Here is a 24,019-nt window from a genome sequence, read left to right on the forward strand (position 1 = left end):
ATATTTTGGTGATTAATCAACACAGAAAGAGCTGATTAATAAACATGCTGTATCTCTTATCCTTAGCATTATCACTATGTAATATACCACATATTTTTATTACATATCTTGCCCACTGTCTCTCTCCCTCGTGAGAACCTACACTCCATGTGCATGAGGATTTCTGTCTGCTTTGTTTACTGTATTTCAATTAAGTGAAATTGTGCTGGCACAAGGCAAGTGACATTTACTGAATGAGTCAACAATTTAGACCCCACAATTCATATGGAAGAATACAAATTCATAAATAATTAAGAACTTTAAAAAAATTAATTGGGAAAGGGCTGACAAAACAGATATCAACCTCCGTTTGGTTTGACAGATAGATCTGGGGCACTTGGTGGAGCACTCAGGAAGCAGCTCCATGGATACCCTGGGGCAGGGTATATATCCAAGATGGAGTGACAAATAATACTGTTAGAGCCATGTGTACCCTGGGGCGTGGTATATGTCCAGTTGAAGTTACAGTTTAAAATATATTAGGAAGTGAAAGGCATTGCTATCATTGGCCATCCTTGTGAAAGTAGGTAAATTGACCTCCTGAAGGTTTACCAAATTGATTAAAGACTTATATGCTATTTATGCTTTAAAACAAATCCAGGGCCAGCTGGGTGGTGTAGTGGTTAAGTTCATACACTCTGCTTTGGCAGCCCAGAGTTCATGTCCTGGGAACAGACCTACACACTGCTCATCAAGCTATCCTGTGGCAGCATCCCACATACAAAGTAGAGGAAAATTGTCACAGGTGTTAGCTCAGGGTCAATCTTTCTCAAGCAAAAGTAGGAAGATTGGCAACAGATCTTAGTTTGGTGCCAGTCTTCCTCACCAAAAAAAAAAAAAAAAAAGGAAGAAAGAAAAAAAAAGAAATACAAGATTATTTTATGGCATTAGAAGAGGGAAAGATTAAAAAAACAAAGACATTAAACATAAAATGATTGATCAATATTACTGCATAAACATTAAATTTCTTTAAGAAAAAGATATATTAGGGAAAAAATTATCTGGTATTTAAAAAGCATAATAGTTACAATAATAATTATTATATATAATTTATGAAATTAGAAGGTTATAAAAACCTTTTGTGTCCCAAAATCAAAAAGTTAGGAGCTTATAAAATTACTACAACAAAAAACAAGATAATCTTACAGATGTCCAGAAATCTGGGGATAAACCAACTATGGGCACCAAATATTCTTTTTAGAAAACTAATTATCATTTTTAACAGAATAGAAACAAAAATAGCTTCAATATAAAAGTAAAAGAAAGCTTGAAGTTTCTGATATAAATATATTTTTGTTGAAATAATTTTTAAAAAACCAGAAACCATGGTGATGTGCAAAAGGAGATGTAGAAAATAAATTAGGAGTTCTAGAAAACTGGAAATGCTTTATTAAGATCAGTCAGATGTAATAAAAATCAAATGGACCAATAATAATATAAAAACAATGATATAAAAATGAAGAAAAAAGAGATGTTTATACAATAAGCAGCAAGGTAGTATTTTCTATGTGGGAGACGACAGAGAGGAAAACTACGAAATGTAAATACCTCTTCAAAAATAACAAAAATAATAAAATAAACATTTTGAAACAAAATTTCCATGGTTGGAAAGAAAAAAGATTAAACTCAGATTAAAATATTTCTACATATTTTCATATTAAAACGCCATCCAGAACTAAACACATCCTGGTGATATTTGTTTATTATAAAGACCAAAATAAATCCTAAAGCTATGGACGCAGCGATAGAGCTTACTAGACGGCGTGAGTCAGTCGGCTGGTTGTAGTTTACTCCTCTGCCGAACCATCTCCCCATCTACGTACAACATATAAAGCTGCAAATGGGGACACTTTTTTTGCTCTGGGAGGAGGTTTCATATCACATAATTTTACATTGTTGTTACCTACTTCAGCCCTCAGCAAAGCAAAAATTTGTTTTACCACGAAGGACCCTTTTTCGGTGATTCTTTACTGCTCCACAGTTCAGATAGAAAATCCTTTCATCGTTGAAGTCTATTCAAACAATAACTAGGGTGGTTCTGTTGTAGACTGTGTATGCGAATACCGAGTTATTTACTATGCGTGTACTGGGGCAGCATAATTATTAAATATAATTATTTTTTATAAAAGCAGAGCTACATGTAAACCATATGACTGTTTTCTTACTTAAGAATTTGAAAAATGAATTCCTGGATTTTAGAAAAATGTATTAAATGACTTGACTTTTTATTTTTTTAAAACGATCTATTTTTTAGTTTTCTGCAGAAAGAAGCAGAAAATAGAGACTTGGAGCAAAAATCTTGGCAAGGTAGAGCCCTACATTCTAGTTATTTGAGTCCCAGCTTCTCCTCTATCCTGCCTATGGCTTTGTTATTCATTTATTATCCGTTCTGTAACAGATATTCTTTAAATCAATTTCTTCATTATATCAATTAGATCTATAATTATATCTATGATATTATGAAGTTTTTAAATGCATAAATGCATTGTAGCTATTCAAGATATATTTTATATACATGGTCATATATATGACAAGTTTTCTGTAGTAAATGCTTTAAGAAAAGGAAGGGAGCTGGGAAAAAAAACCCTCCTCTTAATTTCAACAGGAAGAATTAAGAATTATGTTTCTTGGCTTAAATTTGTGTTTGTCCTAACAAACCCAATTATAAAATTTATTTCTGAGAATTGAATACATGATTTTTCTCTCTCCACTCTGTCAAGCTAATAGATAAATGGAGATACTATATAACAAGCATACATGCAATATTTTATATATTTTGCAAATTTATATTGTGTGGGTATATATGTTTATGTGTGTGTGTTTATACATGCGTGTGAAATCTTAATCGCAATTTTTTTTAATCCTCTTGGAAATGGAATAACACGTACAGTATATAACCTTTCTGTGAACTCGAGCAGAGTACTCTGAGGGATTTTTTTGGCAACAGTAGAAATGCTGATTAGACCGTACTGTAAAATTATCCAAGATGGATGTATGTTTCTTTTTCCCAGAGAGAGTAATTACAGAGTAAAAATAATACAGAAAGGCAAAAGATCATTCACCTTGTATACCAAGATTCTATGAGTTATGACCTTTGTTAATCTTATTTAGGTAAAAGCACATTCTTTCTAGATAATAAACTGATTCTTTCTAAGTGATTGAGTCATTTCATGGATAGCAATGGCAAAACTTTAGGCTGTTACTCAAAAATTTTTAAATACATTTTGAACTATAACCTTTATAATTTCTCCCAAGTATTCTTCACTCCTATAGAGGATACCAATTCTCAGAAAGTAACGTGAACTTGAAGGTTCAAGTATTATTATTATTATTATTATTGTTCCGAGTTGATAATGCCTAATTATTTATGGAATGTTGGCTCTCAGTAATCAGAATTCTTAATGCTAATTCTGTATATCTCTTCATGATTAGTATTTGCATGTTTTTCTGTTAAAATTAGTGTTTAGAGTAAGTTTTGACTGATCTATTTTGTTATTTAGGAATAATTTTATATATTTCCTCCCATGGTCAGTCACATTATACTAAAAACGTTACAAGACATAAAAGTATTATATTGGAGGATTAAAGTTACAAAAGTACATGTGACTTACATTTATGTTAAACACAAATATTAATAAAATACTTAAGCATTAAATGCATACTAGGCCTTATAGTATATACTTTCTACTCTAGAACGATCTTAGTCCCAAAGATCTTGGCTTCTTTAAAATTATTTAATTCCTAGTAACCCTATTTTTTATATTCTTGGTGATCTTTATTATCAGACATCCGAAGCTCATTGAGTTCATCTCCTTTTATCATAATATTTCTAGGGCTTTTTTGCAATTTCATCTTCTATTAATTCTATAATTCTCTCACCAGAATATCACCTTTGCTATATATTTTATCTTATTAGAGAGGCTCTTTATTCATTTGTATATGAGTGGACACTTGGGTTGTTTCCATGTCTTGGCCATTGTGAATAATGCTGAAATAAATATGAGAATACAGCTATTTCTTTGAGATCCTAATTTCAGTTCTTTGGGATATATATCTAGAAGTAAGACTGCTGGATTATATGGTAGTTCTATTTTTAATTATCTGAGCAACCTCCATACTGTTTTCCATAATGGTTGCACTGTTTTACATTCCCACCAACGGTGTATAAGGATTTCAATTTCTCTGCAACTTTGCCAACACATTTTATCTTTTGACTTTTTGATAAGAGCAATCCTAACAGTGTGACGTGATCTCTCACTGTAGTTTTGATTTGCTTTGTTGGTAATTAACGATGTTGAGCATCTTTTCATAAACCTGTTGGCTATTTGCATGTCCTTGAAGAAATTTCTGCTCAAATCCTTTGCCCGTTTTTAACGAGGTTTTTCGTTTTTGCTATTGACTTGTACGAATTCCTTATGTATTTTGAAAATAATCTGCTTAGAAGATAAATGATTTGCAAATATTTTCTCCCATTCTGTAGTTGTCTTTTCATTCTGACTATTGTCTCCTTTTCTGTGTGTAAGCTTTTTTAGTTTGATGCACTTGGCTATTTTTGCTTTTGTTGCCTTTGCATTTTTGTCATATCCAAGAACCTATTGCCAAGACCAATGTCAAGAAGGATTTCCCCTATGTTTTGTTCTAGGAATTTTACATTTGCAGGTCTTGCATTTAAGTTCTTAATTCATTTTGACTTGATTTTTGTGTATAGTGTAAAGTTATGACCAATTTCATTGTTTTGCTGGTGTATGTCTAGTTTCCTCAATGCCATTTGATGAAGAAACTATCCTTTCCCCATTTTTTACTATTAGCACCTCATCAAAGATTGATTGACCTTATAAACTTGGCTTTAATTCTAGGCTCTCTGTTCGGTTTCATTGGTCTATATGTCTATCTTTATGCCAGTACCATACTATTTTACTTACTGTAGCTTTGTAACATATTCTGAACTCAGGAAGTGTGAAACCTCCAGCTTTGTTCTTTCTCAAGATTGCTTTATATCTGTTCTGGGTCTTTTGCAGTTCCATATGAATTTTAAGATTTTTTTCTATTTCTGTGACAAATTGCTACTGGAATTCTAATCAGGATAGCAGCACTGAATCTGTAGGTTGCATTGGGTAGTATGGACATTTTAACAATGTCTTTCCATTTATTCATGTCTTGTTCAATTTCTTTCAGCAATGTTTTGTAACTTCCAGTACACAGTGATTTCACCTCCTTGGTTAAGTTTATTCCTAAGTATTTTATTCTTTTCGATGCTATTGTAAATGGGATTATTTTCTGAATTCCCTTTCTAGTTGGTTTTCTGTTAGTGTAGAAACACAACTAATTTTTGTGTGTTGATTTTGTATCCTGCAACTTTACTGAATTTATTTGTTCATTCTAATAGTTTTTGGGGGGGGGCTAGAGATTTTAGAATTTTCTACATGTAAAATCATGTCATCTGCAAACATAAATAATTTCACTTTTTCCTTTGTAATTGAATCCCTTGTATTTTTTCTTTCTAATTTCTCTGGCTAGAACTTCCAGTACAGTGCTGAACAGAAGTGGTGAGATTGGACAACCTTGCTATCTTCCAGATCTGAGAGAAAAATTTTCGATTTTTCACCATTATATGATGTTAGCTGTGAGCTTAGCATATAGGGCCTTTATTCTGTTGAGGCACCTTCCTTCCATACCTAGTTTGTTTTGGTTTATATATACAATGGAATATTATTCAACCTTAAAAAAGAAGAAAATCCTACCATGTATGACATGGATGGACCTGGAGGTCATTATGCTAAGTAAAATAAGTCCATCACAGAAAGCCAAATACTGCATGATTCTACTTCTGCGAGGTATCAAAATTTGTTAAACTCATAGAAACATAGAATTCAGTAGTGTTTGTCAAGGGCAGGGGTTCTGTGGGAAATGAGGAGTTGTTCAATGGGTATAAATTTGGTATAAATTTCAGTTATACTAGATGGTTATGTTCTAGAGGTCTGCTGTGCACATCTCTTGTGCCACATGGTTAACGATACAGTGTTGTGCACTTCAAAATTTGTTAGTAGAGTAGATTGCATGTTAAATGTTCTTATTAAAAAAAAAACAAAGCAAAGGGACACAAGAGAACTTTGGGAGGTAATGGATATGTGTATTATATTGATTTTGGTGATGATTTTGCCAGTGTTTGCATATGTCCAGACTCAGGAAATTGTATACATTACATACATACAGTTCTTTCTATATCAAGTGTACCTCAATACGGCTATTTTTAAGAAATGAGGCTCACCATATTCATTCTTCTGGAATTTAGAGTAATTTTTTTCTTTTTTTGTTGAGGAAGAATTGCCTTGAACTAACATTTGTGCCAATCTTCCTCTACTTTATATGTGGGATGCCATCACAGCACAGCTGAGGAGTGGTATAGGTCCACACTCAGGATCGGAACCTCTGAACCCAGGCTGACGAAGTGGCGTGTCCTGAACTTTTAACCACTCAGTCATGGGGCCAGCCCCTAGAGTATTTTTTTAGAGATATGGCTATTCATTCAGTCCTTAGGTGTTCCTGGAAAATATCTTAAACTTCTTTTGATTTACAAAGAAATATTCTCTATCAGCTATTTTATAGTGATTAGGAGACATTGTGAATACTTTAGCATTGTATGTTTTACCAGTTTGAATAATTTGGGGCATTTTACAGTCTGTATTATACACTTTTTAGAGTATACAGCATACTTAGAATTATTCTTTTGAGTTGTATCATAGCATCTTCATTTTCATGCCTAATTACTATTTCTAAAAGATAATCCTCTTTTTTTAAGACTATGTGTTTTAGAGCAATTTTAGGTTTACATCAAAATTGAGAGGAGGTGCAGAGATTTTCCATATGTCCTCTGCCCTGACATCTACATAGCCTCCCCCACTATCAACATCAATCACCAGAATTGTACTTTTTTTTTGGTGAGGAAGATTGACGCTGAGCTAACATCTGTGCCAATCTTCCTCTATTTTGTATGTGGGTTGCCACCACAACATGGCTTGATGAGCAGTGTGTAGGTCCAGGCCCAGGATCCGAACCTGTGAACCCCAGGCTGCTGAAGCAGAGCACACGAACTTTATCACTATGCCACTAGGCCAGCTCCTGTACTTCTTTTTACCAAGGATGAATTTACATTGACCCATAATAATCACGCAAAATCCATAGTTTAACTTAGGTTAACTCTTGATATTGTATAGTCTATGAATTTGAACACATGTATAATGATCACCAGTATAGAATCACACAGAATATTTTCACTGTCCTAAAAATCCTCTGTGATCCCCCTGTTCATCTCTCCCCACACCACCCCTGGCAACTACTGATCTTTTTATTGTCTTTTTTATATTTTACCTTTTCCAAAATGTCATATAATTGTAATCAAACAGTATGTAGCCTTTTCAGATTGACCTCTTTCATTTAGTAATATACATTTAAAGTTCCTCCATGTCTTTTCATGGCTTGATAGTTCATTTCTTTTTAGCACTCAATTATATTCCATTGTCTAGATGTCCCACAGTTTATTTATTTGTTCACTGCAGAAGGACATCTTGCTGGCTTCCAAGTTTTGGCCATTATGAATAGAGCTGCTATCAACATGCATGTGTAGGTTTTTTTGTGGATATAAGTTTTCAACTCCTTTGGGTAAACACCAAGGAGTGTGATTACTAGATGATATGGTATCCTCTGAGAGAATGAGCTGAGAATTTGCTTATGATAAATGGTTCACCTTGGGCACTAGCTGAGACTGCAATCATTTATTTCTTTATAAAATAATATCTGGAGATTGAGACATTTTCAATACTGTATTCCAAGAATAAATGTATTATCATGTTTTTTGTTTGCTTGTTTGAATTTTTGTTTTGTTTTGGTTTGCGTTTAAATTTCCCCAGACATTACACAAAGCACCACAGGATTACACAGCTTGTGTAATGTAATCTCCTCACGGGATGACAAGAACTGAAAAGTGTCCATTGGATTTGGCAAATCACTGACAATTGCAGTGGAGCTCTGTGCGAATTATCTATTGCTGTATTGCAAATCAGTCCAAATTTAGCAGCTTTAAACAGCCAACATTTATTATCTCACAATTTCTGGAGATCAGGAATCTAGATTTGACTTAGCTGGGTGCTTCAGATTCAGGTCCATGAGATCCCAGTGTATCTGGCATCAGGGGCTGCGGTCTTATCCAAAGGCTTGCCTGGGGTGATGCAGGGATGGTTTCTGCTTCCAGCTTACCAACATGATTGTTGTCAGGTTTTAGTCCCTTGCTGTATGGTCCACTCAACAGGGCTTCAATACAACAAGCTATCCGGATTCCCCCAGGGGAACAATCTGAGAGAAAGTGGAAGAGAGTACCCATAACGGGAGCCACAGTTCTTTCATAATCTAATGTTGGAACTGACATCCCATTAGTTTTGCTCTAATCAACTCATTATAGGTGAGTCACTATATCTAGGCAAATTGAGGGGAGGGGATTACTCAAGGGCATTGATATAGGGAACATCAGGGACAATCTTAGAAGCTACCTCCTGAAGGTTAATTCACAATTTACAATTCATAAATTCTGAACGATATGGAGAGTGTAGAAAATGTTAAAGTATTAATCTTAATATACTCCATTTTGTACGCAGAAGAGTTACTATACTTGCAGTCCTTAGAATGCATCGACAAGTATCAATTCTTCCTTTAACATGATCTTCTTCTTCCAGGGATATGCTTCCTCTTGTAAGGCAGCCTAAATGTTTTCTGGGCTATGAATCTGTATGACCTACTTGTACAGGTTTTTGCAACTTTCTTTGTAGAAACAACCTGCTTTGTAATACTACCACCATAATAATTCTGTGATTTACTTATTTATCTCTGTGTACTAAGATTCTTTTGATTGTGAGTGTCATCACTGCAGTCTTGGCTAGCTGGAACTCCTTTGCGAGGCTTATAGAGTGATGGGAAGTAATGGAATTTAGAGATCATAGCACTTAGGAACTTTACTTCCTAGTCTTTCTATCTCAGAAAAAAATCATGAGATGTATTCTTGTTTATTTTGTAACTTGTCTATGTATATTTTTTAACAGAACTGAGTCCTATTTTATGTAGCTGCATAGGAAAATCGTAATATTTTCAAGGATTCTGAAAATTACTATGGCTTCTCTCTGATGCTGAATTTGTGTCCTTAGATTAAGTACTTCAACATAAATTTTGGAAACATGGCCATTGCCAGCATTTCATAGCCTTGTCACCAAAGAGAGACTAAAATTCTTTCCTATTTCCAGTTAGAACACTTTGGAGAATGTACTCTCTTTGCATCATTGTGAATCAGCTGCCTACCTTTTCACCAATCTACTGTGAGAAAGAAAGGTGAAGTCCTTTAAAAATTTGGGCCATGCTCTTCCCAGATCAATTAACAGTATCAAGAGGGATAGAGTTTAGAAAAATGTCAGATCTTGATGAAAACACATGATTAAGTTCAGGGGATCATGTGTTTCACAGTGGAGGGTGGGAAATACCTGGGAAATATTATGTTGGCGAGGACCGTTGAACTAAAAATTAATATTTTATGTCAAGTACCATCTCAGATTTTTGTACAACTGGGAAAAATCTTTGTTGAATAATGAATAAACACAGACACATGTACACACACAAGTCAATCCTTAGCATGTACACATAGCACTTTAAAACATACAATTGTACCTTTAGAAGCAAATTAGAATACTCCATACACTTACCAGATATATTAACTTCAAAATAATTGTTATCATACCACAACTAACAAAATATTGGCTCAGAGAAATTATTTTCATAGAGGCTTTTCATTCACTTATCTATATAGTCTGATTATATCCATGTATAATGTTAAATCACTATTAGTTTAGTCTTGGTTGAAATTCTTTTATAAAATTACATTTTAATTCAAGGTTCCTATTATTTATATTGCTGTTTGAAATTTGCTATAATAAAGAAATTGCTTTAATAAGTAGTTTCTAAGTTATCAATAAAACAGTTGTAATGACATGGACATTATGCTTCTTAATGTCTATTTCATGTGTTCCTATAGGAAGACTTATCTGAACTCTCCTTACAGGAATTAGTATCAGGACATACTTTGAAATTTTTTTTATTTTTTAGTGTAAACATTTAGTATCAGGAGATAATGAAAAACATATTTCTGCAGATAAGATAATGAAATATATAGAATCAGTAGTATTTTAATGTTGTCAGCTATACAATATATAGTCAAAATTAATGCTAATCACAAATATTGCATCATTCTATGTAGTCATTATATTTACTTTCCCATCCTTTAATTTGGTCATTTTTTTAATTTTAATAACTTTATCTTATTTATGACTTTATTATAAAACCACTTCAAAATCTTTTTAGATGCTAACCAGGAATACGTGATAAATGAATGCATATATACATATAGAATCTTTCTTTGTCATGGCTTATAAATTTCACTAAAGGTTATTGATCAAAATAATAATCATATTCACAAATAACCTATATTTTCTCTGTTTCACTTTGAATTCCAAGTTCTCACACTTTTATATTTTAACTTCACAGTGTACACAGATGGAGAATTGTATTGGGGATTACATTAATACTAGATTAATATAAAAATGCAAACTTGACCTCCCTTATCTATTTTTCTGTTGCGTCTGGATGTAGAGCAAGAAAAATATTTATAGCCAGATATCTACAAATTATTTTCCTGTAGACTATTTTAAATATATTTTAAAATTTATATAAATCTAGTATTTCATTACTGGGTAGTATACTAATATTTAAAATCTGAAAACAAATCAGTTTTATACATTACTTAATATAATATACATTTGAATATGTGGTCTAAATATTTTCATGTCTTTTTCTTGTAAGATTATTATTTCTAATTATTATTTGTATTGCTAGGATGATTGTTATTATTTCTTGTAATATGATTATTATCATCAAATAAGTTTAATATGAAATGTTTTTCAGAGCACTATCAGCTCTATGTTCCTGAGTCAGCTCAAGTTGGTTCAGCTGTCGGGAAAATCAAGGCCAATGATGCAGACACTGGTTCAAACGCTGACATGACATACTCCATCATTAACGGTGATGGTGTCGGGATTTTCTCCATCTCCACCGACAAAGAGACCAGAGAAGGGATCCTTTCCTTAAAGAAGGTAAAAAGAACATACCGTTAGTGATTTAGGCAACTCAGCCATTTTACCATGAATGGAAATTTGGCAGAGGTATGAATAATCCATTTTGCTAGGTCATTAAAATGATAACATATTTTCTCTTTGAGATGTGTATTCATTTTAATTATGGTTTTGTCTGACTCTTTGGATCTTCCCTTAGGAAATATATTTTGTTATAAGGGACGATCTGATGTAGAATACACCATGAATATGCTCCCCTGAACTTGGTTTTCAAATAACAAATTTATCATGAATGCTAGTTCTATTAATGGCATTACTTTATGTTGTACTAATCTAAGTGGCATTAAGAAACTTTTTTCTAACTACTGTAAAAACCTTCACCATCTTAGCTAACACGCATTAGGAGACAGGATTTTGCTTGACCGTCGTGGATCCATAAAGGCAGCTTTAGTGAAACCATTAACCTTGTCCCTCAGTCTTTTTTTATTTCTAAGAATTTGTCATTGGCCTGAATCTATTGCTTTTTGCTTTTAAGAGCACATAACGCCCGTGTCCTTGTAGAAATGAAGTGGAACACAGACAATTAGCAAAGAAGCATTAGTGTAACTCCTAATGCAATGTGTCTCAGTCTTTAAATGTTTAACAATTTCAGCTTGGAAATCTAGTAATATTGAGATCCCTAGGCCTTAGCTTCATATATTTTAACTCAGAAAGACTGGAGTGGGGCTGAGGAATTGGCCTTTTAATAAGTACTCCAAATCATTCTAGTGTAGAGTATGTTCAGAACATAGGCTGAGAAAGTGTATCCTGATGTGCTATTGTAGTTATTGAAATGTATCAATCTACATCTATCTATCCATCGTATCTTCTAGCTATCTATTTAGCTATCTATTTGCGCCTTTCGTATATACTTTTCTATTTGCACTATATAAAATCTCATTAATTCTTCCAATAATCACAATTTTATATTGATTTAAAATTGAGCGCTAACTTGTCTTTTGGATGCTTCAAAAGGGGCCTGCAAAGTAGAACTTAGAGTGAGTAAATACTTCCAGAGCAGTGGTCATCACTGGTCCATGTAAAATATTGATGTTTTCACCTAAAATATTTTCTCATTTTAATCTTTCTTTCCAGAGATTGTCAAACCTGGGTCAAAAATGTGATAATAAAAAGAGTCAACTTTCATATCTTTATTTAACAAATATGTGTATTTTGAGGGCCTCTTACATGCCGATTGCTATGCTCCACATGAACCATGTGAGGATAAGCAGAGCCAGAGTTCATGTCTGCCTGCAAAAAGCTTCCAATCTGTGGAAGTGGAAAGACATAAGTCAAATATCACATACATCTTAGATAGATAATGAAAGCTGTTCAACGAAGAAGAGTTATACGGTGCTATTGGGAAATCAAAATCTAGGGTATTTGATCCTGCCTGATAGTCAGTGATGGTTGAACAGACAACTGAAAGAAACTTAAGAGGTAGTTAGGTAAAGAGTTATAAGGATGAGCATTCCATAAGGAGAAAAGAAAATGCACCAACAGTCTGAGGTGAGTGGAACATGGCACGTTAAGGAACCAAGTAAAATCATTGATTCTGGAGCAGAAAGAGTGAGAGACTAAGTCAGTAGGTATAAGAGCACACAGGATCTTGTTAAATTTTACCCAATGGAGAACGATTGATGGTACCTAAGCAGGAAATGAGACAAAGTCTCATTTGATGTTCATATTTCTGATTAATTGTTGATGTACACGACATGATGACAAGATTATTTAACTCATCACTGCATTCCCAATGTCTAGCATGTTTTTTGACACAGAGTAGGCATTCAATAAATATTAGAGCAATTAATGGATGTAACATAGATAAAAAGATGAAGAGAGGGGGTCGGCCCCATGGCCGGGTTGTTAAGTTCGCACTCAGCTTCAGTGGCCTAGGGTTTCACCTGTCCAGATCCTGGGGACGAACCTAGCACTGCTCATCAAGCCATGCTGGGGCTGCATCCCACATAGCAGAACTAGAAGGACTTACAACTACAATATACAACTATGTACTGGGGGGCTGCGGGGAGAAGAAGAAGAAAAGAAAGAAGATTGGCAATAGATGCTAGCTCCCCACCAATGTTAAATAAATTCATTAACTAATTAAAAAAAGAAGATGAAGAGAGGATTGCCTGCTTTTCATTCCTTGATTGGCTTCTTCACTCAAGTAAATCCAGGTAAATGGGTGAATAATTCTTTCTGAAAGGTGAAATTGGTATCCTAGGGAGCACCAGTGTTTAAGAAACAAACAGAAGACAAGAAAGAAATAAAGTCTTGGAAGAAAATTTCAAAAAATAGAAAGGAATTTTGGCATTGGAAATTCCAAAGGAAGGCTATACAGGAGGAAGATAGTCATTAAAAATTTGAAATATCCTAGAAACTTAAAAAAAAATAGGATTATAAATATGAATTGGATTTGGCAAAAGGTAGGACAGGGTGATTGTCACTAGTAGTTTTTAGCTCATCATAATCATCATCATTATCATCACAATAATAGTAACAGCAACTTACATTTGTGAAGTGTTTCCTCTGTGTCAGGACGGATTTTGAGCACTTTTTCTAAGTTTTTATTTAGTCGGTACACCTATTATCATTTCTTTAAATCTCACTACAACCTTATGATACAGAGTGTGTTACTATCCTCACTAATGATACAGATACCACATCACAGCTAAAGAAACTGGTCACAGAGAGATGAAGAATCATACCTAAGTAGAAATTCATTGAATAAAACTGAACTCAGGAGTCTGTCTTCAGAGTCTGAACAATTACTCCTTTTAAATATTTAGATGGAAAAATATATAATTATTCTTTGCAAAAACAAGAAAGGAACAAATTTATTGTAGTGGAAAGAAAATCTGAACCAATGAAATGGGAGGGAAAAAAAAAGGAGAAACACACCATCTTCTTTGGGAAGCTTTGTGATAAAGCAGAAGAGAAATATTATGAAGCAAGTAAAGGAGAACATGATCAAATGAAGATTTTACTTGGAAGTTGGAAGACTGAAAGTGTATTTCTGTGCAGATGGGTAAACGGTCAACAGAGACAAGAAACTGAGGACACTAAAGAGAGGATCATTGATTTACTAAGATGAACTGAGGTAAAGATGGCCCTGTATAGAATCTTGATCACAGCTGGAAAGAACCCATAATAGTATGCCACCTTTCCTGAGAAAATCAAACAGGAGGGAGAAGTAAATGGTTGAAGATAAATTTGCAATGATCTAGCTGGAGTGTGTGTGTGTGGTGGCAGGGGGACGTCCTTGCCTAATAAGCAACATTGTCTTTATAAAGTAGGAAATTACATCATATTTGCAAAAAGTGAAGGTGGTGGTACATGGTTTGAATATACACCTGATCTGAAACACAAGTATTTATTATAGGATTGAGAACGATGGGTATCTCACCACCCTGCGTGGCCTCAATGAATTTGATGTTATTTGTGAGAAATGAAGGCAAAATGGTATATGCACACATGTGTGCATATATATTTAATTAATATTCTTCATTCTATATTGCGTGCACACACACACACATACAATAGGTATTTTCAAGAAGACAATTGTCTCAATTGTGTAAAGGGCAGTTAGTGATGATGTACTAAAAATGATTTTGACAATTAACGACTTCAAATTGTCTTTCACTTCTTTCCCTGAATTTATTTTTAATGTAGTCTTTTCTTTCTCTAAGACACATTAATGTCTGCATTCATCTGATTTTCTGATCCTTCAAATTAGGATTATCAGTCTCAGAGTTACTTCATTGTTATATATTTTATGTTGCAAATAATTACAAATTGAAAATTAAACTATATAACTCAATCGACTTTAACTTTTAAGAAGTACTCATTGAGATGGGAGGAAATAGATAAAACAGTCCTTTGAAACCTGTCCCGTATTTAATCTCTAAGGCAGTTCACTTTAGCCAGCAAGGCAGAACAGCTAATCTTCCCAAAGATCAAAATCAGCACTATTCTATAAATCAGTTTCCAGGAGCGTCTGCACATTCCTGTCCATATCATTCTTTCATCAGAAAATTGCCAAGTTAAATTCACTGGTCCATGAAGTGGTACATTGTAAATACACTTTGATAACTTTCATTCATTGTTTAATGGAGCCTGACTGGGTGGAAAGGGGAAAAAAGATAAGGATGAATGTAAGTCGATGCACTCTTTCTTCTGACATAAAGTTCTGTAGCTAGGGATGTACTTCTTAACAGCCTTCCTCAGAATCTCTTCTTGGGATCCCTATATCAATTGGCACTCTTTATAGCAGTGGCTCTAACTTTTTTTTGTTTTGTTTTAATTTTGAGGTTCCAACCCTATTGGCTGTCCAGACTTTTGGCAATACTGTTTGTAGTATCAGTTTTCTTTTTCAAGCTTATTTAACTGCATATACAATTCCTATTAATTTAAACCAAAAAATTCTTAAACTTGTCTTCAGTCAATGAAGAAGGGTGGAAAATATGATCTGTACTGTCAGACCAAATGTAAATTTTGGCCTGCCATTTAAGAGATCTGTGACATTTTCTCAAGTGTTTGAATCTTCAGTTTTCTTACTTAAGCACTTTGCAAAATGATTATTAAAATAGATGAAATAAGGAGCCAGCCCAGTGGCACAGCAGTTGAGTTTGCACATTCTGCTTTGGTGGCCTGAGATTGGCCAGTTCGGATCCCGGGTGCAGACCCACACTCTGCTTGTCAAGCCGTGCTGTGGCAGGTGTCCCACACACAAAGTGGAGGAAGATGGGCATGGATGTTAGCTCAGGGCCAGTCTTCCTCGGCAAAAAGAGGAGGATTGGCAGCAGATGTTATCTCAGGGCTAATCTCCCTCAAAAAATAAATATAAAAAAATAGATGAAATAAGGTGAAAATAGTACTCTAAGCTGTATCTGGCTAATAATTACAATAATACCTCAATATCTACCTTTTTTCTTGTCTTCCTTTCTTCGTCTGTTTGCACCAAATTTTAATTACACTTTCCGGACCACTCCATGTGGTTGTTTTGCTGTCCTCCTCTGTTTCATGTTATCCAGTTCACGTGTAAGAACACAAAGAATGAAATATCCTGTGTGTATTATATCGCATGCACATTCTGTCAGTCATGTTTTTTGGTAATCCACTTCCTCTTCCTTCTTCTGTACAAGATTCTTTTTCAGAATTGAAGTACAATATTGTCTTTGTAGTGCAACATTTCCAGATGTATTTCAGTCACAAATATTCTTCTTTAGATTATCTTTTCTGTTTTACATATCATAGTAGGCATTTCACAAATTTCTTGCTTTAGAAAATGTAGCGATTCCATATCCCTCCTAAATTTTCTAGGTCTGATAGAGTAGGAAGACTTTATTTTGTTTAATTTACTACAAATGCACTGATAATTCCCATGTATGTGCATCTATGTCTGCTACACGTGTATCCCTGTCTACTACAGTAGTTAAGCATTTTGCAACCAGGTACTTCTTTTTTTAAGTTTTCATATTCTATATTGTGTAAAAGATCATTATACCATATCATTTAACAAATGATTTGACATGGATCGTAGAGTAAACATAATAAGTTATAAAAGTACATTTTAAAAGTTTAAGGCAATCTTAAGGGAAAAAATATGAAATGTGTTCAACTATAACACTACCAGGTCTATTCCAAATAACTACAGTTTTGTTTTTTTAGTGGATTATGTTTATTTAATTTTTCTATGTCATTACTTTGCCTGGCATTGAATGACAGATTAAGAATCAGGGTGTTCTTTGCCATTTGATTTTAAAGTTTGGGGCTATAGACCATGAAGAGCAATAAATAAGGCATCCTGAACCATTGCAAATGCACATCCAGGCAAACGCAGGAGCATACTTTGTACATAAGAAGAAACAAGTTTCTAATTCTAATGAACTATTTACAAGAACTGAACATTCATGAGGAATTTTATTACCAAAAATCTCAACCCAGATGCTATTTTTATTCTTAGAAGATTCTAATATCTGGAGAGTAGTTCTCCTGTGTAGTCAGAAGCTGAAGAGAGAAGAGTATAAGTTTCAATTCAATGAAATCCATTACTATATTTGTAATATGTTTTGAGGGAGACCTGCTATTGGGCAACTTTTGTTCTTACTGTTCATTTAGAGGCATGGCTGTGAACCTGGAGGGATAGATCAAGTGAAAGTACTTTGAATGTTGATTGACTGTTTTAGCACATATATTCCTACAGTATAATTTGTGCACTGCTTGGAAATTAATGATCTGTTGAAGCATTCTCATGAGTTAAGCTAACCATATCCATAGGCTATTGGTAAGTTTTAATATGTGTGGATATATTGGAATACACACACATACATGCACACACGTACATACGTGCTTGTATATGATTATATCTAAATATTATGTAATATATAAATATACTTTATATATATTATATAATATATGTGTTTTTATTATTTGAAATAAAATCTTTCCATTTATTTTCCCAGCCTCAAAATGACAGCAAGCAAACATGTTATATGTATTTGTATTGATATCCTTGGAATTATACATGTTGAATGAGCATTGCACTCTTCTGCATAGAGAAATTTATAATAAGAAAGCTTAATAAGAAAGCTTATACTGTGTTCTAGTCTCCACCAAATGTCTACCAGCCAGTAAAGGCCTCTGACAAGGACCAAACACTGTGGCATAATAAGAAAGCCAAGCTGAAGAAATATTTTTCAAATTGATGCCATTTTCTTGTTTTGGCAAAATACTATCATTCAGAATCTACATTTTGTTTTAGAAACAAAAATTAATAATAGTGTCAGTCGCTATTCCAGGATCTGGCCATTTTTTGCATGGTAGAAGTGACATTTCTCATGTATTAAAATGTTGATACCAGGGCTGCCCCATGGAATAGTGGTTAAGGTTATGCACTCCACTTCAGCATCCTGGGTTCGTGGGTTTGGATCCTGGATGACCTACACCACTCGCCAGCTGTGCTGTGGCAGCAACCCATGTACAAAAGGTAGAGGAAGATTTGCATAGATGTTAGCTCAGGGCTAATCTTCCTCAGGCAAAAAAAAAAAAAAAAGAAGAAGATTGATAACAAAAGTTAGCTCAGGGTGAATCTTCCTTAGCAACAAAAAAAGACAAAAAAAAGAATACCAGGAGGATATCAACTATGTCAAAGTTTCAGTAGCCCTACCTATGAAGGAAATCCATCCAGCTTCCATAAAACCTTGCTAGCTCTGGGGCAATAAAACTGGCATAAAAAAAATTGTTGATATCAACCCCCTTATTATCCTCCTATTCCTGGAATTGAAAACCTGGATGATGAATCCAATATAGAAACTGAACCAAGAAGAGATCATAAGGAGTCTCTTCTCTTATTATTTAAGAAAACAGAATTTTAAGACCTCCTTCAACTCCAAGAAGAATTGAGTTATAGAGCAACTTGGCTAAATGCTCTTTTCAGTATCCTTCTATTTATGATAATTATATAGTTCTAGAGGAGGAATATACTAGTGTGATTTAATGAATAGTAGAAATGATTAATGTGAAACAATTAAAAAGTCCCAAATATGTAGAGCTGGCTGGAAAAAGATTGATGGGAAAGATGATAACTATCCACAATAATATGAAATATATTAATATTAAAGAGGGAAAAGTATCATTTTATAAGTTAGAAAGAGCAATGAATTGTAAAAGTAATTACAAGGAGTAATAGGATGGAATTAAGAAACTAAAATATAAGATGAAAATTGAAGTCAACTCATTGACAGCAACGTGCATTCGGATATTTGAGCAGTAACTACAGAAAAGGGAGAGAAGCCCCACTGCCTGGAAAAGTTAAAATTAGACCAGAATAAGCAGTTCTAGCAGGAGCAGAGTTGATAAAGGATTTTGCATGAAAAGCATTTCAGTTTCATAGGTCTGTGCGTCTGTGAATTATGGAAATTATAAAGGTACTCATAGTTCTGGTAGCCAGAATTAATGGAGTTAATGAAGTTATCAGTTCATTTTCAATGTTATTAGAAATACTTGGAAGGTTGATACATGAATGTGTCTCTAATAGGGAGTCCATTACATTCCACTAAAAATCTGTTCATCTACAGTCATTAATATGGAATGTTAAATTACACTATTTATGTGCTAATTAGATTTTAGACAGTATAGCAAAGTGCTTAAGGGCACAAACTATAGAGTCTATTGCCTGAGTTCAAATCCTAAGTATACCACTTATAGGCTATTGCCCCTGGACAAATTTCTTAACTTTTCTGTGCCTTGATTTCCTCATTTGTACATGGGAAACAATTACACCTCACAGAAGTGTTATGATGATTAAATGAGTTAATATATATTCATTGTTTAGGTCCCACATAGGTGTTACCTATTCGTATTTTAGAAATAATATAGAATTTTTCATCTTTCAAATGTAAACCATGAAATAGCACTTTTCTGTACTCTAAACACAGCTGCATTTTGAGATTGAAGAAGAGCTATTAATCACCCACCATGTACTAGGAGTTACGCCAGATACCTGGAAAGGAAGATGAATTAGATAATGTTCTTCTCTTAGGGAAAACTGAGTAGACATGAAACATTATTGTAATGCCAGATGTCAAATGCTAATGGCATAGGTTTACTTAAATTGTTATGAGCTCACAGATAAAAGGGCTAATTTTTCAAAGATGGAGGAGGGTCAGGAAGATCTTTGCATGGGAGATTATTTTTAACCATGTATGGAGCAATACACCAGAGACTCAAGAAAATAAATGTGCATCAAAGGCTTTGTGTTCAACTACATTGTCCTTCAAGCCTGGAGATCACAGGCAGACAATTTTGAAATTAAATAAGTGAGGGAATATGGTCTTGTGGAATACATTCTCTAATGAAAATAGCTGTGGGTACTAAAGGAAAACTACAAGCGGAACACTGGGGACAATTAACATCAGGACCAGGGGGATGGATCAGAATGTAAACAATATGTGTCCTAAAAATGTACAGACAATACCTCTTATAATAAGAAAGTGAGATTAAAAGTGAAATAAACTCATGGATTGCTTCAATAGTAAAAGCTAGGAATCAAAAAATATAAGTCAAAGTCAAAAATTTAAATATTAGATCTATAAGCATACTTAAGAGTACAGAGTTAAAAAATGCTAATAATATGATAGCAAAGTGGGAGAAAAAATAAACACTTTTTTAAATCACTTTTTTATGTAGAGTACTAATAATTACCATTAAAAGAAGCACAAGGGCCAACCCAGTGACATAGTGATTAAGTTTGTGCACTCCACTTTGGTGGCAGGGTTCGCAGGTTCTGATCCCAGGTGCGGACCTACACGCTGGTTATCAAACCATGCTGTGGCCACATCTCACATACAAAATGGAGGAAGATGAGCAGAGATGTTAACTCAGGGTAAATCATCTTGCCCACTAAAAAGAAAAAAGAAACACAGATTAAGCATATTACCTAAATTTTAAAGCATAAAGTTAGTCACTAGAACAAAACTGTAAAATTTTGTAAAAAACAGAAAGATGAAAACTTCATGCAACAAAACTGGAGACATGTGAAACAAAGACGTTAAAATTAAAATAAAAGAGTAATAAAAAAGGAAATAAGAAATGTGATTTTAATGCCTATCTTGTTGAAATCATAAAAATACAGAAGAGACCTTATAATTCTAAAGGGAGCACTTGACAATGTGTATACAATATGGGTAGATATTTATGCAGTATATTACATAGCGACAACATTCACAAAGCAATGCACAAATATTGTAATACAATATTTGTATTATAAATATATAAATTTAATTAATTCCATATAATAATTAACTTAATTGTTATATTTATTAAAATAATAATATATTAATATGTGTATTATAATAAAAATATTGTAGTACAATATTTTTGTATTACAATGTATACAAAAAGCTATGTATAAGACCAGACAGGTAGAAGGAGACTATAATACACCTATTTCTGTCCATAACAAAGTAAGTTTTAAAAATGTGAGTAATTCAATAACATAATTCATAAGGAGGTTGATATATATACATCTCTGTATTCTGAAGTTATATATTTTATTTCAAGTGTTCATGGAACATGTAGTAAAATTGACCATATATCAGTCTTCAAAGGATATCTCAATAAGTGCCCAAAAGTCAAAATAGTACAGGTAAAATGCTCTCATCCGAATGCAATACAACAAAAATTTAATAAAAATTAGAAGACAAAAAGTTTCCTCAACCTGGAAGTTTACCAATAACCACAACAACAGAAATCTTTGTCATCAACAACATGCACGTCACAGACAAAAATACACAGCAAAATTGCAGAATTTCTAGGAAAAAATGACGAGGAAAAAGAATATATATGGAAATCATACCATACAGAATAACTACTTCTCACAGTATATCATAATCCTAAATATGTTAAAGACAGAAAATAAAATAAAATTAGATGAATTAAATCTATTACTAGAAGATAGAAAGGGAGAATAAAAGCAGAAGATGAATTAATAAGACAAAAGGAGGTTAGAAAACAGAAATATATTTAATTTAGAAACTTTGTTTTTTTGGAACTATAGCAATATAGCAAATAAACCTTAACTAATCTTATTGAGAAACCCAGATGGAATTAGAGAAAATAAATAACAAGAATAAAGGGTAACAATCATTTCTTAATTCTACACAAATTTCATGTAAAGAATATTTTTGCCTAAGTTGCTAAAAGCAACTTCGAAGAAAAAGAAAATACATATAAACTGATTTCCATATAAAAAAGAAACTTGTGAATGAACTACCTCTCCAGTTCTGATACTATTTATACACTTTCGGCACACTAAAAACAAAGAAAATGAAATTTCTACTGTTTTCATATAAAGCAAATAAATCTTATATTAGTTTCCTGGGGCTGCTGTAAAAAATTACAGCAAACTGAAGCTTAAAACAACAGATGCATTCTCTCACGTTTCTGCCATCCAGAAGTTTGAAGTCAAGGCAGAAGTCAGAAAGGCTGCACTTCTTCCATAGACTCTAGGGGAGAATCCATTCCAGCTTCAGATGGCAGCAGGCATTCCTTGGCTTGTGGCGTCCTCACTCTAATCTCTGCCTCTGTGGTCACATTACCTCATCCTGTTTTCTCTGCTAAATCTCCCTCTGCCTCACTCCTAAGGACAGTTGCCATTGGATTCAACGCCCATCTGGATAATCCAGGAGAAGCTCCTCCTTTCATCTTTTACTATATAAGCTAATTGCATCTTTTGCTATAAGCATATGTTTTGGGGTGCCGCCATTCAACCCACTCCGATCTGCCTTATAACCCTCAAAAATTCACGTCCATCCTGTGTATAACATATATTCACTCCATCCCAACATCCATAAATGTCGCAATTCATTACAAAATCAATTCTAAGTGCAACATCTCATCTAAGTATCATCACAAGTTTGAAACCTCATCTAGATCATCTGAATTAGGTATGGGTGATACTCTGGATAGGTTCTATTCCAGGACAAAATTCTTCATCTGTGGACCTGTGAAACTAGAAAACAAGTTATCTGCTTCCAAAATACAACAGTGCGACAGGCATAGGATAATAGTTATAGACATTGACATTCCAAAAGGAAGAAGACAGAAGGAATAAAGAAGTTGCTAGTCCCAAACAAGTTTACCTTCCAGCACAGCAAATTCCATTAGGTTTCAAGTCCTGAGAATAACATTCTGTGGCTCTGCCCTCTGAGTTCACAGCTCTGGTCACTGCCTCCGTGCTGGGCATGAATTAGGAAATCTTCTAGGTCTCCCCAGAAAGAAGTCTTTATGGTCCATTGCTGCAACACTGAGATTTCTCAACCCTAACCCTGGAGTCTCATCCTGCAAGTGGTTGAATAAGGATGCTAAGTGAATTCCCAACCAAGAATGCCAAAGTAGTCACAGAAATTAGAAAAGGTGAGGAACAGATTCTCCCCGGGAACCCTCCAGAGAGAACTCTGCCTTGCCAAATTTCAGACTTCTGGTCCCCAGAACTGCCAGAGAATAAATTTCGGTTGTTTTAAGGACCCAGTTTATGGTAATTTGTTATGGCAACTAGGAAATTAATACAGTTACATTGACACAAAAATGTAATAAACCAATACAAATATTAAGCAACCTCATTTATGACTATCTGAGAAACCATTATAAACAGCTTTGAGTAAAACAAAACACATCACAAGTGGGATTATTCCAGGAATGCTTGGATGGTTCAGTGTTAGAAAAACAAATATGTTAGGCTGAATCATGAAATTCTACATATGAAATTACCTTTTGTGTATGTCATACACTGTTGATATCAGCAACTTCGTATGGTTAAAGCTAATTTGATTTTTTCAAAGGTGAAAGCCAATACATATCCATGTTATATTTGCTGGTAATTACATATAGCTGATGTATTTAATCGCCAAGTAAGATCTTCATGATTGTATCATAGTTAGCGTTGCTAGATAAAGGGCACCTAATTAAATTTTAATTTCAGATAAATGATAAATAATTTCTTAGTATAAGGATGTCACATGTGATTATTGACACATACTCCACTTAAAATAATTTTAATTTACTAAATTTGCCAACACTAATCATAGCACTTAAGTGTGAGTGTCCATCATGTGGGAATTGTTTTTCAACTCACAGAACTTGAACCAGAACTGAGACTGGTCCAGGGAATTAATCCTAAAACAAATTCTATAAAAATGAAAAAAGAATCTGATAATGTTCCTGGAATTTTTATCCCTAAACATTAATATATTGCTTTCCAGTAGAACACTTTTGCCATA

The 24,019-nt window shown here is 33.8% G+C and overlaps 1 protein-coding gene across 10 annotated transcripts in view; it reads left to right on the forward strand.

The window, feature by feature from the left end:
• CDH18 (cadherin 18) overlaps window positions 1-24,019 on the forward strand; it is a 903,322-nt gene that overhangs the window by 791,475 nt on the left and 87,828 nt on the right. For all 10 annotated transcript variants that reach the window (XM_070245958.1, XM_023625812.2, XM_070245959.1 and 7 more), the window contains one exon: window positions 11,035-11,222. In XM_070245958.1, coding sequence (XP_070102059.1) covers window positions 11,035-11,222 — 188 coding nt within the window. The remainder of the gene's footprint in view (window positions 1-11,034; window positions 11,223-24,019) is intronic.

The sequence above is a fragment of the Equus caballus genome, chromosome 21 (assembly GCF_041296265.1).
Source record: "Equus caballus isolate H_3958 breed thoroughbred chromosome 21, TB-T2T, whole genome shotgun sequence".
Taxonomy (NCBI): Eukaryota; Metazoa; Chordata; class Mammalia; order Perissodactyla; family Equidae; genus Equus; species Equus caballus.